The sequence below is a fragment of the Mercenaria mercenaria genome, chromosome 5 (genome assembly GCF_021730395.1).
Source record: "Mercenaria mercenaria strain notata chromosome 5, MADL_Memer_1, whole genome shotgun sequence".
In the NCBI taxonomy this organism is placed as follows: Eukaryota; Metazoa; Mollusca; class Bivalvia; order Venerida; family Veneridae; genus Mercenaria; species Mercenaria mercenaria.
In genome coordinates, this window is record NC_069365.1 from 88450720 (window position 1) to 88464522 (window position 13803).

The following is a 13803-nucleotide window of genomic DNA, read 5'->3' on the forward strand; positions in this document are numbered from 1 at the left end:
TGCTTGTCGTTCAGATGCGTATTATTATATCACTCGGGCTACGCCCTCGTGATATAATTACTTCGCATCTGAACTCCAAGCAATGATTTATTCAACGACAAATCACTGGATGAGATATATTATTTCTTAATTCCCGTGTATTTCATGGAAATTTAATGACGTTGACGGCAATATATTCATTAAGTAGTTTTGCGCGTTTTATGCTAGAATAGCGTATGCTCAAGTTCAGTTCGTGTTAAAACATCCCTTGGGATTCTGTAGAAGTCGTAAAACGTAAAAACAAGCTTTATCCCTACATTCGTTTACAATGTTACAGACAGAACCACTATGAACAAACAATTAGATACCACAACCACACTGGAGTTACATTTCCTTTGAAACGGGCCGCCTACAATTTATCAATTGCCCAGTAACAACAAGGGAGTTGTAAATTATGTCATTTTTCATGACATGTATACTATAATTTCTTTTCTTGTGAACATGAAAATGTGACAAAAAGACAAATTTAACTTTGCAACACAATTCCGTTTAGTAATATTTATACCTACCGTAATGTGAAACTGTTACAGAAAAAAAATATATAAACGAACTTCAGTTAAAGCTGTACAATAACCATATTTCATCTAAAATATTCTATCAGTTGAAATTGTTTATATATAGATGATATTTAACAATATATTTCAATTAGCTAGATATATAAACTCAATGTGTATGCAGAACGGCAAACAAACTGAAAGCAGTGGACTCATAATGGCACTCGGCAATTTTCGTAAGATTACGTACTACCGTTAGGAAATTCGGCATTCTTCGTATGTTAAGGTAGCTAAACTTGCATACGACTCTACGTAAAGACCGGAGCATGCGGAAGTCAAATACGGAGAAAACATAATATGCCAAACGTCATAATGTTCAACAAGTCTACTATCTTAAATGTTAAAATGTAGCAACAGTCATTTGTTAAGGTACTTGACGGCAATTTCCGTGACATTTCGTACTCTCGTTATGCAATTCGGTATTCTTCGGATGCAGATGAACGCGCACGTGACTCCGATCGCCGAAATTGCTCACGGAGAATTCGTACTTTGCCGATTATCATCACGGGAACACAAGCGTAAAAATGAGTCGCACCATTAGAAAACCAACATAGTGAATTTGCGATCAGCATGGATCCAGACCACACTTCGCATCCGCACAGTATGGTCAGGATCCATACTGTTCGCTTTCAAACCCTATTGCAATTAGAGAAACCGTTAAGCGAACAGTATGGATCCTGACCAGACTGTGCGGATGCATGTCGCCAATGCACTATGATGGTTTTCTCATGGTGCGGGCATTATGAAAAAATTACGTTTGCGAAAACATCGAATAGTTATTTTGTATATTTTCAAATATGAATAAGGGCATAATTTTATAACACCATTTATATATAAATATCAAGATTCAAATCATCTGAAAGTGAAATGCATAATACTACGCATCACATATTCGCTAAACTTTAGTTATATGAACAAATGTTGTCAAAATTTATTCACGGAGAATAGAATAAAATAAAAGTAGGGTTTGTAACTGTGAAGTCATCAATTATTCGACATGTTCGGCACTCTCGGAGACCGATTGTGTTTAGTTGAATATATTAAATAAACACGAAGCTGCCTATAATGTGTAGGCGGTGGAATATTGATCATGCCTGTCACTTAACTACTGTGAAAAGGTATAACAAACATATTTTGCCTAAAAGAAAGGAAGTCAATGAATCTCACCGTATATTTTTACAACAGTTATTTCTTGATACCAGTCTCCTTCTCTTTCAAATGTGTCTGTCCCAAAACCAACTGTATATTTACTGTCTTCCGTCCTTAACGAAAGAATTAAATCACTCAATATAAAAATAGAGGTTTGGCAAAGTATGAAGAGGAATGAATTGTTAAACAATTAATGGTGACAAATGCCCCCGCAGCGCCTTGACCTTTGACCTGGTGAACTTGATCTTTGACCTGGTGACCCCAAAGTCAATAGGGGCCATGTACTCAATAAGTACTATCAGCATGTGAAGTTTGAAGGTCCTGGGTGCAGTGGTTCGCGAGTAAAATGCCTTCATGCAAAAAGTTAACGTTGTGACGACCGAACTAACTAACGAAAGGACGGACAGTTGAAAACTAATATGCCTCCCTTCTGGGGCATAAAAACAAATCATGAATGTTTTAGAAAAAGTATTTGATATCAGAAATAAAACGATCATACACAAAAGAAAATCAAATATTAATTATTCCAAGAGAAAGATCAAGTGTACATTCTATCAAATACTAGTTTTAAATTAGTTCTTTCTTTTTAATATAATTCATGGTATTTGATCACAGTTTATCAAAAGTAATACAAGAACAGCAAGGAATAGAAGGTGTGCTTCGCCATAATCTTCCTCATTTCTGAACAAAATTATGCAACCGTAAAATAGATTAACCCTTATCTTGCAGTACACGATTAATTCTGCCTTTTCTAACAATGTAGATTATTACCAGAGTGCACATCCGTGCATTCTGATTATGATCTACACTATTCGCAATTCAGTCAGTATCTTTTTGGTAAACTTCTCTTTGAAAAATGGATAAGTTCATCATAACAATTTAGCAGGGTAAGCGTTAAATAGTGTCATAAAGAAAACAATCTTTATATCTTACTGAGGCAAAGAACTATTTATAGACAATAGAATCTATTCTAATGACACTGTTAAACTGATATGTCTAATACTAGTAGTTTCTAAATGTTACCCAATAATACAATGCGACACTGTCAAAGCCCATGACGGGTGTATCAGTGATACCCCACACAAGAAGTATCCATCCATTCTGAGCACACCATACCACGGCCATTCTTCTATAGATGCATCGCGGCCGTTGATAACAAACGGCTGCACCAAACGATCCTGTATAATGTTTGTCCCGCATTCTATATAAATGAAAATGAGCGGTAAATCAAGACAAAATTATCAAAACGTATTGTCGAAAGCGTTTCCTAAAATATGTTTAGGGATGTGGACCTGTAACGACAATCGGCAAAATTACGTTTTCTCCGAATGCAATATCGGCATTTTTCAGATTTTATGGAAAGCTATGAGCGCGTGAGACCACGTTTATGTCCGAAAAATGCCGAAATGCATAACGGGAGTACGTTATCGAACGGAACTTGTCAAATGTCATTATGGGTCCGTAAGGTAAGTGGACACTATTGCACTCGAAATCTCACACATTCTAGACTGATCAATATTGTTGGTAGCTTTTACATGTTGCATAGAAACGTGGACGGAGTAGAAATGAACTAGAACGATGACACAACTAGTAAATACCTCGTAAAATAGACCGAAATAAGGTTCGACAAGGTATCCCTTCTAATCTTCATTTCATTTCTGATCAGTGCAAACTTCATAATACAGTTTTGAACTGACCTTTAGGAATACAAAACTGTCAAGTATGACCTTAGAAACTCTGTCCAATTGCTATATATCTATACCCAGTGTTATAAACATTCTAGAGGTAAGTTATCGGTTATTTCTGACATACCTGGAAGCTGACACTTCAAATTCAGTGGGAAGCAGTTCCTGAATAAGAAAGGTATTAATTATATTAATACATTATTATTATGTGATATGATTTGCAGCCTTTTTAACAAAGTGGTGTTTAAACACGAAAATCACTATTACGTTTAGTTACAGCATATATGCGTATTCCTTTATTAAAAGCAAGCTTCTATTAGTGTATCTTTAACGAACGTTCGTAATATTTACTTGAAAGGATTATGAGTGAAATGCAAAAATGATCGAAACAGCGAAATTAGTATTAAAAATTCTAGAAGCAATGTTTTACTCACAATATTATAGTAGCATTACAGTGTAGCTTTTAAATATTATCAAAATTGTCATAACCTTTCATTTAAGCAATTTCATCACTTTCGTGCATTTTAAGTTGTGTGTAAATTAATAACTAATAAAAGTTGTTTCCAATAGGTTTAAAGAATTACAACTAAACAATAACATACATTTTCTCATTGAAATTATTCGCCGTGACTCCTTTCTCGATTGGCTCTGTGCCGCTTGTAATTTCAGTCACATATCTGAAGAGAGGATACAGTTTGTTGGCATTATAATGAAAGATGGGGAGTAATATACATAAATAAATCAAAGCACTGAGAGTACTGGCGAGGCGGTGTTTGGAAGTCTTCTAACTACTCCGACTCGTGACTGATTTTGGTAAAGGACAGTTACCATTGTTTAGGTGTTGCATTTTATTTTTGATATTGTAAATAAGTCATGAATATTATGAGCAGAAAAAATAAAAGCAAATGCACTGATCTTGGATAAAATTGTATATGTAAAAAAACAATACAAGTCATTTCCAGTGGTTGTCTAGTAATCAAAAGGCTCAAACATAAATCCAGCATAACTGATATCTATAGATGTAATGATTATAAATACTCTAACATTGACAATCACCCATATAGTCTAATACCCTCTTAAGATATAATCAGTTAGACTAAAGAGAGTCAGGCAAAACAAGCATTTTACAAGGATTTTTTTCAACATCTTTTTCTCACATACAGATCAAAACATATTTCTCTTCAAACGTTACACAAAAGTTCTAAACATTTCCTTTATATATATGCTTTCCAGTTTTGCAAGAACGGCGTGTTTGTCACTATATATTACAGATACATACCCTTGGCCCGCAAGTCTGCAAAATTCCTCCGCAACTTCTAAATTAACGTCTTCGCCACAAACAGTTTCTCGGGTAAGTGTAGTATTCAGAAATACTGTCACCTCGAAGTTCTTTTCAATTTGGACTAAAACAAAGGTATCATATTTACATTTCGTTTGATATCTTATGCGGTTTCATTGTAGACCTTTATCGATCTGGTATATATTGCAATAAATTTTGTTTCATATTGTTAACATAATTATTCTGACACCGTTGGTTTTCACACTGAATTCTAGCAGGTGCGTGCAATCTGTTTTTCCGCACTCATACAAGCCTAGATATGAATCAAAATGGTGCACTTTCTCATATGTAATTATATCACTCAATCATCAATTGAGATCATGGAGATCATTCATTTTTACTGTAACAGAATTCCGCTTCTGTCGGTGCTAGGGGCGTTATGGGTGTAGGACATGTAATTACCTCTCATGAACTGACGGTCTATCAAATCGAGTCTGCTGTTATTTTGTTTGGCTTGGTACTAGGCTTCCAAAAGATTGTATCATTTTTTTGATATAATTAAATGCAAGCTATCAGTTGTTTACCTTGAAAATACTATTGATTTAATCTATCAGTAGATGCCTTCATTATGCCGATATGAATTCCCTAACCCTAGTTACAATTAAATGAAAACTATTGATCCCAACGCCTCTAAAGCACCAACACCATTCAAAATTATGAAAAAGAATAAACAATAAAGACCAGTATGCATGAAATATACAAGAGTTCATTTACCACAGCGGTATTCGTCGGTTCCGTCAGAACAGTCTGGAATATCGTCACATCTGTCTTGTAATGGAATACACTGATGATTCTGACATTCAAACATTCGTTTGTCCTCACAAGACTCTGTTGTAAAAATAATCAAAATGTATTTGTAAAAGATTCTTTAACTGTCTGTACGAAACACGTGATATAATTCTATATGTTAACAATTTAATTTCTTAGATATGAAAATGAAAGTTAATCTAAGGTCTCTAAGACGAAAATGAAAAGAAGTATATTGAATAACATTCAAAAACGTGTTGCTAAATAACATATTTTAAAGCTATGTTCATTTTCACATAATTATATGTAGCAATACTTTATTGGGCTAGACTGTATTGAGGGGGCATGTTACAAGACATAAAGTAGCATAAAGCAAAATTAGAAAATTTTATCTAGGAACCAAATGATTGAATAAGTTTGCCTAAAATACAAAATGGAAATAAATATACAAAATGAAAGTTCAAGGATAAATCTTAGGTAAGCAAGATTTCATTGTTCAAAGAGAATCTGGCAATGATTCGAAGTTTCACAGTTGCTAAGGTAATACTAAATTTGGAATGGTGCTGCTACTTGTTGTTGTACTAACATGATGGACGGAACCAAGTGTCGGTGTGATGAGGGTGGTTAGCATCGTTCATGAGTGGGAATAAAATGTCTTTTTCATAATTTGGTAAAAATCTTCTTTTATAATGAAGTTTTGATAATAATGTTTACAGGAAAGTAATTTAATAAATACTGGTTTGAATTTTAGCAGGAAATGAATTTAATTAATTGTATTAGTAAATATATGAAATATAAGTTGCTTAACCTAATACTTCATTAGATTTGATGTTTCTATGGTATAGACAATTCTGGTATGGCTGTTCATACTGTAGCCAGTGTAATCACGTGAGGTAATTAGTATTAACTTCCGTTATGACGTAAATGAATTACTTAGGAGTGTGTATAAAAGAACCGCGCTCCGGCTTACTTCAAACTGAAACAAGTGGAAATTAGTTATTTCATTTTGATTTAATACAGGTAAGAACTTTCTTTGTGTAATTTATCAGAGATTTGGTTTTATTGGCATAAAATTCCATTTTCATAATATTTACTATTTTAGTATTTTAGATTATGAATGATTTTTTTTTAGTTTGTTTTGATTTATAAGAATTTGTGTTTTAATATGATATCTTAATCTTTTAATACCCACCGTTTCGATTATTACAATTAGATTAAATGTATTTTATTTTGAATAATAAGAGAATAGGTAAGGGTAAATTTCTCGGAAGCATAGAGCACCAAAAACACAGCCTTAGAGCCACGCATTGCAAAGTAGGTCCACAACAAAAAGAAGCTGTAATGGAAAAATATTACAGACGGGTTGCTTCAAAAATCTAACAAGTACATATAAATTTATGCCAAATATAGATAGAGGGGGAGGGGTGGAAGTGGTAAGGGGTAAAAATGGGGGTGTGGATGGGGGAGGAAGTTGAAGGGGAAAGTAGAACAAGGATGAATATACAAAGGGAATGCTACGATCGTTAATCACAATTACACTACAACGTAAACCACAATAGCGCAGGCATTCATGTACCAAAGATAAACACACAACCATACCCAACTAACTTACATAGAAAACAGACAAGTAAAACTGTTCTGAAACAAGTGGAAATTAGTTACTTCATTATGATTTATTCCCGATGGAAATAGATCTGGCGTTGTGCCTTATTTTCTCCAAAATGAGCTAATCAGGAATGCTACGTTCCTTAATCACAGTTACACTACAACGTAAACCACAATAGCGCAGACATTCATGTACCAAAGATAAACACACAACCACACCCAACTAACTAACACAGAAAACAGACAAGTAAAACTGTTCTGAAACAAGTGGAAATTAGTTTCATTATGATTTATTCCCAATGGAAATAGATCTGGCGTTGTGCCTTATTTTCTCCAAAATGAGCTAATCATGGTATCTACTTCCTTAACCAATTACACTACAACTAACCACAATAGCGCAGAATCATGTACAAAGATAAAACACCACACCCACCCAACAACTACACAGAAAACGACTAATAAAACTGTTCTAAACCAAGTGGAAATTAGTTTCATTATGATTTATTCCCAATGGAAATAGATCTGGCGTTGTGCCTTATTTTCTCCAAAATGAGCTAATCATCCCCGGTTATCTATTTACCAATTTATCATAAGGGCAATACGGTTATTAATGAAAATCTAAATAATTCATAAATAAGCGCCAGATATCAAACAGCCCGATAACAAATCGCATGGTAAAAGGCATCCGATGCCGAGTGGCGCCGATCGCTGACTTCGAATCACTTGTCCGTGACCTCGTTTTGGGAGTAGAATTCTTCATTTGAAGAAGCTGGCTTATAAAAGGTCAGTGGTTCCATACAGGCGCCCGCCGTAATGAAATGCAGCCCAGGGTTCTTTCTTCGCCTTCAAAGGCAGTAGCTATGTGATCCAATTGTGTGTCGGCGTGCCTCTTAACAAAACAAAAAGACCTCCTGGCTACTTCCTGTCCTTTAAAAGGAGCCTTTTTATTGCTTCATTTAACTATCACAATCGCATCAATAGGCTTTAAGTGCCGTATGGTCGGTTTGAAGTACCCCTGACTCAATTTGTAATCATTTCTGGTCTTTTATGATTGTGTCATCTATGTATGTGCTGTATGACTTCAGTCGGTACTGTTGGGTAGGCCATCATTTCCTTTCATGAAAGTCATCTGCAATTTTGTTGCCTGATTGCAGTCTATGCGTCCAAAGGATCTTAGTATACAAGGAACATAAGCCTCCTCAGGCACAATGTGTAATATATACAAAGATCTTATAAATAAATATCTTCAAAATTCAACTTACGAGACAACGATACATACCTCAAATATGCTCATACCTCTAGATTGATTTACTCGACCATTGGTTAAAATTTTATGCTAATTAAGAAATGCGCGAAACAAAAAGTTATGGGGTGCTTACCACAAGATCGGTCCGTGCATTCATCTGGTGTGTGTATGCAAGTATCTTCTCCGTCTAAACACACTACAAATAATGAAATCCAATTTAACGTCAGTAAGTTATACCACTCTAGTTTGTTTAATTCACTTACTTCTAATATAAACGCAATAAGGGTTGTTCAAACAGTTCACGGAATAGGGAATGAAATTGAAACCTCAGACAAACTGAAAAATACATAAATTGTTTAATTTAAAATTACGTACATGATACATGTTGATTGGATTTTTTTAATGTAGTTAACATAGTTAACGTAGTATATTCATTTTTATCAAGTTTTTGTTTCCAAGCTAAGTCTTTCTATTGCAGACGTTTGACTTTTGGTATCTATTTGGTTTCAATTTATATTTAAAATTCGAAAACATAAAATCAAAATTGAATGAAACAATGTAATAAAATTAATCTTAATATTTGCTTACGACACTGTTCATCCATATTCTCTGGGCAGTCTTGTTGGCCGTCGCAAAAGTATGACTCGGGTACACATGTCGTCTCTGTACCAGGACATAAACTTTCTCCAGGAAAACAAACTAAAAAGTATATTTTTTATCATTAATCTTGTATAAATATCTAGTACTGTATTAATCACCATAATAATTATTATCCCTTTATTAATGAGATTATGGCTTTTCTACAAGTACAAGTACATTATATTTTATTTAACAATGGCTTTGTATGCCAGAATAGAAAAGTACACACGATAGAGTGGTTAACGCTGAAAGTTTGCCATATATTCTTGCAATATTTGAACTACTTGGTAATACTTCGTATTTTACTGGAACAACACCTGTTTAATTATATTCCTAAATTCCGTCAATCAAATATTTAACAGGGTCATAACTGTTGACAAAAGGAAATAGGTAAATTAATTCAGAGGGAGTATTCTCAAAATTAACGTATACGAAAAAATTGCTTTTCACTTCCAACACATTTTAGTTTATTATACAGCGCCTTGTTTCAATGCGTTATATAGCAAAACCTTGTCACAGCCTTGTCTATGTTGTACACAGCTTTGTTTCAATTTGTTATACGGCAAAACTTAGTCAGCGCATTTTTTCAGTTTTACATGTATATACGGAAAACAACTTAGTCACTGCCTTCAGTTGCAAATTATAGATAACATGTAATTTGTTATATACGAACCATCATTGGAGCATCTGATGTAAGCAAATACATCGCATTCATCTATAGTTGCACGTGCAGAACATTTGCCGTCTTCTCCGCACGAGAGATGTATTTGAGTTGGGCTGTGTTTTTCCCATAGCCGATAACTAAAGGCATCAGAGTTTCCACTGATAGAAAAAAGACCATAGTTTTTGTATTAGTGCTTCTAGTTGCTAACACATATCGGCTTTTATTGATACATACTAAACACATAATTTACGTGCAGTTTTTAAAACTAATAGCATCAGTAAATATGAAAATCTTAATTTGTAATTACCTAAAACCTAGTCGAAAGCCTATTACCCGAGTTTATCTCTTTAAACCACTTCATAACTAGCGTTCATAGTTCATGGAGATCAACTTTTATGTTATTATTTTCCAAGACAAGTACGCTTTTCTGTTAACATGATACACTGTTTACATGAAATGAGTATTGTAACTTCAGTATGGAGTTATATGCTATTTTATGAAACATTTACACAAATGTACCTGAATCCCAATTCTTTGCAGGCATAATGCGCAGTATTTAACTTGAATACCATCTGTTCATAGTCAGTTGTCGGATAACACACTGGTCTCCATGCATGACTATAAAAATAGGCAAGTTTACCATATGTTCCGTCTCCGCCGACAAGTTGTAGTGCCCCATCCGGTCGATCTATGTTAAAACATAATGACTTCGTTTGAAGGAGATGCTTTCTTGTATTTGTCAAACAATTATTTCTTCTATAAAGATCTTTTTTTCTTTTCAAAAGATTCAATTCTTTAATGAAATTTTAGTTCTCTTTGTTTGTAACGACAATTTTGTTTGATGAAGACGTTATAGTTGTGTTGGAAAAAGCGTCGTTTGATATATTTAGGACAGTACTGGGATACTTTCAATAAAGTCATAGCTCCGTCAAAAATGGGATTTTATCGAATATATTTCCCAGTCTAATGTTACTGGTTAGACAACCGAACAATGGGTCTACCAAAAAAATTGCAAATAACAATGTGCAACCAATGTCATCTTTTTAGTATTTAGGAAGACCTGAAATACATATACGAAACCATTTTGCTTCACGACAATCATATTATGTACTGAAAAAATATTCAAAAGTGTATCTGTGATGGGTATATACTGAATACATGTTGAATTGAAGGATACGATTTGAAGGACATTGCAATGTTCAAGAAACTTTTAATAACTTCGGTTAATACGGTTGTCATTAATTGTAGACATAGTACCCAAACATAGTGAAAAACTTCTTATAGCTAAAATAAACTTACCACAATGTTGTTCGTCACTGGCATCAAGACAGTCAGGCCCGCCATCACAAACCATACTGCTTGGAATACAGACATTGTCTTCATAGCATTGAAACATTTCATCGTCACAGTCTAGTAGAAAAACAAGATTTAATAGTTTAATATTAATAACAAAGGAAATGAACACGATAATGGTTATACATATTAAAATATTTCAATACAATTATCTGAGAGTAAGGGAGAGATACATTGCGTAATTCCATACAGGCTTAGTTTAAACAAATTCCCTGAAAAAAATGTACAACATAATAGTTGAAGAATTGGACAAAATCTATACAAGTTGTCTTCTCCTAACTTATTACTTTCATATTTTATATAATATGCAATGGTTTTGTATTAACACACAATAAGTTAGAAATTCCCAACGTAGATTATGTTGTAAAACTAGTATGGGTCGAATTGTTTAAAACCACCTAGTTTAGTATTGAAGCAAAATATGATTATATAAAGATATAAATTAAAACCACAATAGCCGAAAACCACTGTGTAAGTAAACTTCAGACATCATTTATTACCGACATAAAAACAATTTTGCCTGTCTATTATGTTATTATTTACCATTCGTAATTACATAATCCAGATTTTACCTTTATTTTACGTGTATGGATATTAGAATCAAAGGATTGTCTAAACAGTTACTTCTAAATGTGTGAAAAATGTTAATAGTCATATCAAAATAATTACCAAGCGGAGTTACAGTGCATGCTCCTGGTGCAAAGTCCACATCATCAAATGATACAACACCGGTGTAGGCATCATATGGTATCGCTGTTTTTGCTGTCACTATTAGTCTGACAGTTCGGTTGCCCTGCACGTGGATTCCACCCTGACTCCAAGTTGGAAATGGACGATTTATATGATCAAACCTGAAAATGGGAGTTAAAGATAGCCTTATAAATAAGAAAGATGTAAATACTTCTGCTTTCTTGCCCAAAAGAGAAAAAAAGTTAGTTCCGCGACATATTAGCCAATAAATAATAACTATACTTATTGAGCCGCATCATGAGAAAACCAACATACTGCTTTTGCGACCAGCATGGATCCAGACCAGCCTCCGCATCCTGTTAGCGAACAGCATGAAACCCGACCAGAATGTGCGGATGCGCAGGCTGGTCTGGATCTATGCTGGTCGCAAATGCACTAAGTTGGTTTTCTCATTTAACAGTCCAGTAAAAGGATATTACAAAATCAACAGGAAGGAACCGAAAACTAAAGATATAAAATACTCGAAGGATCCTGTAGAATAAACACAATTTTAATGTGTAATTGCCGTGTAATAGTATACAGCTGAAGACATTGCATAAAATGCTCGTGTATGAAAGTTCATTATCAACAAAAGCCAGGTTGAACTAAAATGATAAAGAATGATAATTACGTAAAGGCTAACGAAATAGTCATGATTCATACGCATTACATTTCTTCTCAGTGTGCTCTGTCATTGTATGAAATGTCAACTTAAACCTTTGAACTGTTTTTCTTATGTTCCCGATATAATAAAGGGACATAATTCAAAATGAGGAGATGCAGAGTTACAGTTCTTCTGCAATGTACTTCCTCTTAAGTGCCACCTGTTATTGTGTGTTATGCAAACGAAACCAATGGAGAAATCTTTATGACGATAATGATACAAAGATAATAGAAACATTAGACAATCATCTGCTTCGTGGTTCTTTCTGCGAATATCATCTATCACCGAATGCAGGGTTAAGTAAATTTCCAGAGTTATGTTCGACTTAATTAAGGAAGATCATTTAAACAGTAAGCTCAGTAGAATTACAGATCTCATTGCAGTTCCTTAAATGTCTCTGTTATTGTTTGCAAGTTAAACAAATTCCTAAAATAGATTCTGAGTTATTCTCTGGATATAAGTGGTATAAATAAATATGATAAAAGTGGATAATTAAAACAATGAGCGTTACAGGGTTATTTTTCTTGTACACTGCACTTCCTCTCAATGTCCTCTGTTATTGTCTTAAAGTTCAATTATCCCTCTGATATATTTTGAGTTTCCTGATAAAAGATAATAAAGGGAGATAATCAAAAAGTAAACATGATAGAGTTACAGTACAGATCTTGCACACAATATGGTACAGTCATAGTTCTTCGACACAGCAAATGTTTACCTTTTTGTACTCTATTTTGTATGTAGGTTGATTGAATTCATTTCAGTTCTTGTAGAGTTAACGCCCGTACAAATGAATTTAATATAGGCAGATAATTCCAAAACAAGCAACGTCTCCTCTGTGAAAGTTCAATAAAATCTCTCTGATAGTTTTGTAATTATTCTGTTGTGAGTAAATTTAATACAGGGACAGTATTCAAAACGTAAACAAGGTAGAGTAATGTTCCTAAAGGTCTTAAATCTTTGAATGAAGTTTGAATAAATACTCTTCAGCACTTTTAGAGTTATGGTAAGGACGACTTACCGATATAAAGATTGATAGTTTAAAAATTAAGCAAGGCAGACTGATGGTTTTTACACAATACACTTTCTCCTCATGCTCTCTGTCTAACTTGTATTTTGTATGTATTAATCTGTATATAGATTTTTTTTCATTTTAGAATACATGTACGTGAACTTTTCACTAATCATTTAAAACCAATGTACATATTTGTTTGATGGATTTTGTTGTGTATTTTTCTGCAGTCGATTAAACTTTCATATCATTTCATACGGCCATCATTTGGAATACAATACTGACCTTAAAATTTGTAATTTATGTGCATATGTCATATGCCTTATAATAGTTTATTTTCTACAGTAACAGTAATGATAAAGCATTTATGGAAATTACAAA

The 13803-nt window shown here is 33.8% G+C and overlaps 1 protein-coding gene across 1 annotated transcript in view; it reads right to left on the reverse strand.

The window, feature by feature from the left end:
• Window positions 1-13803, reverse strand: part of LOC123559203 (atrial natriuretic peptide-converting enzyme-like) — a 33109-nt gene that overhangs the window by 4852 nt on the left and 14454 nt on the right. Inside the window, exons 2-13 of the mRNA XM_053544756.1 lie at window positions 11690-11871; window positions 10967-11077; window positions 10187-10355; window positions 9677-9825; window positions 8953-9063; window positions 8498-8560; window positions 5481-5594; window positions 4707-4830; window positions 4030-4104; window positions 3555-3592; window positions 2766-2943; window positions 1761-1855 (exon numbers count right to left, since the gene is read on the reverse strand). Coding sequence (XP_053400731.1) covers window positions 1761-1855; window positions 2766-2943; window positions 3555-3592; window positions 4030-4104; window positions 4707-4830; window positions 5481-5594; window positions 8498-8560; window positions 8953-9063; window positions 9677-9825; window positions 10187-10355; window positions 10967-11077; window positions 11690-11871 — 1409 coding nt within the window. The remainder of the gene's footprint in view (window positions 1-1760; window positions 1856-2765; window positions 2944-3554; window positions 3593-4029; window positions 4105-4706; window positions 4831-5480; window positions 5595-8497; window positions 8561-8952; window positions 9064-9676; window positions 9826-10186; window positions 10356-10966; window positions 11078-11689; window positions 11872-13803) is intronic.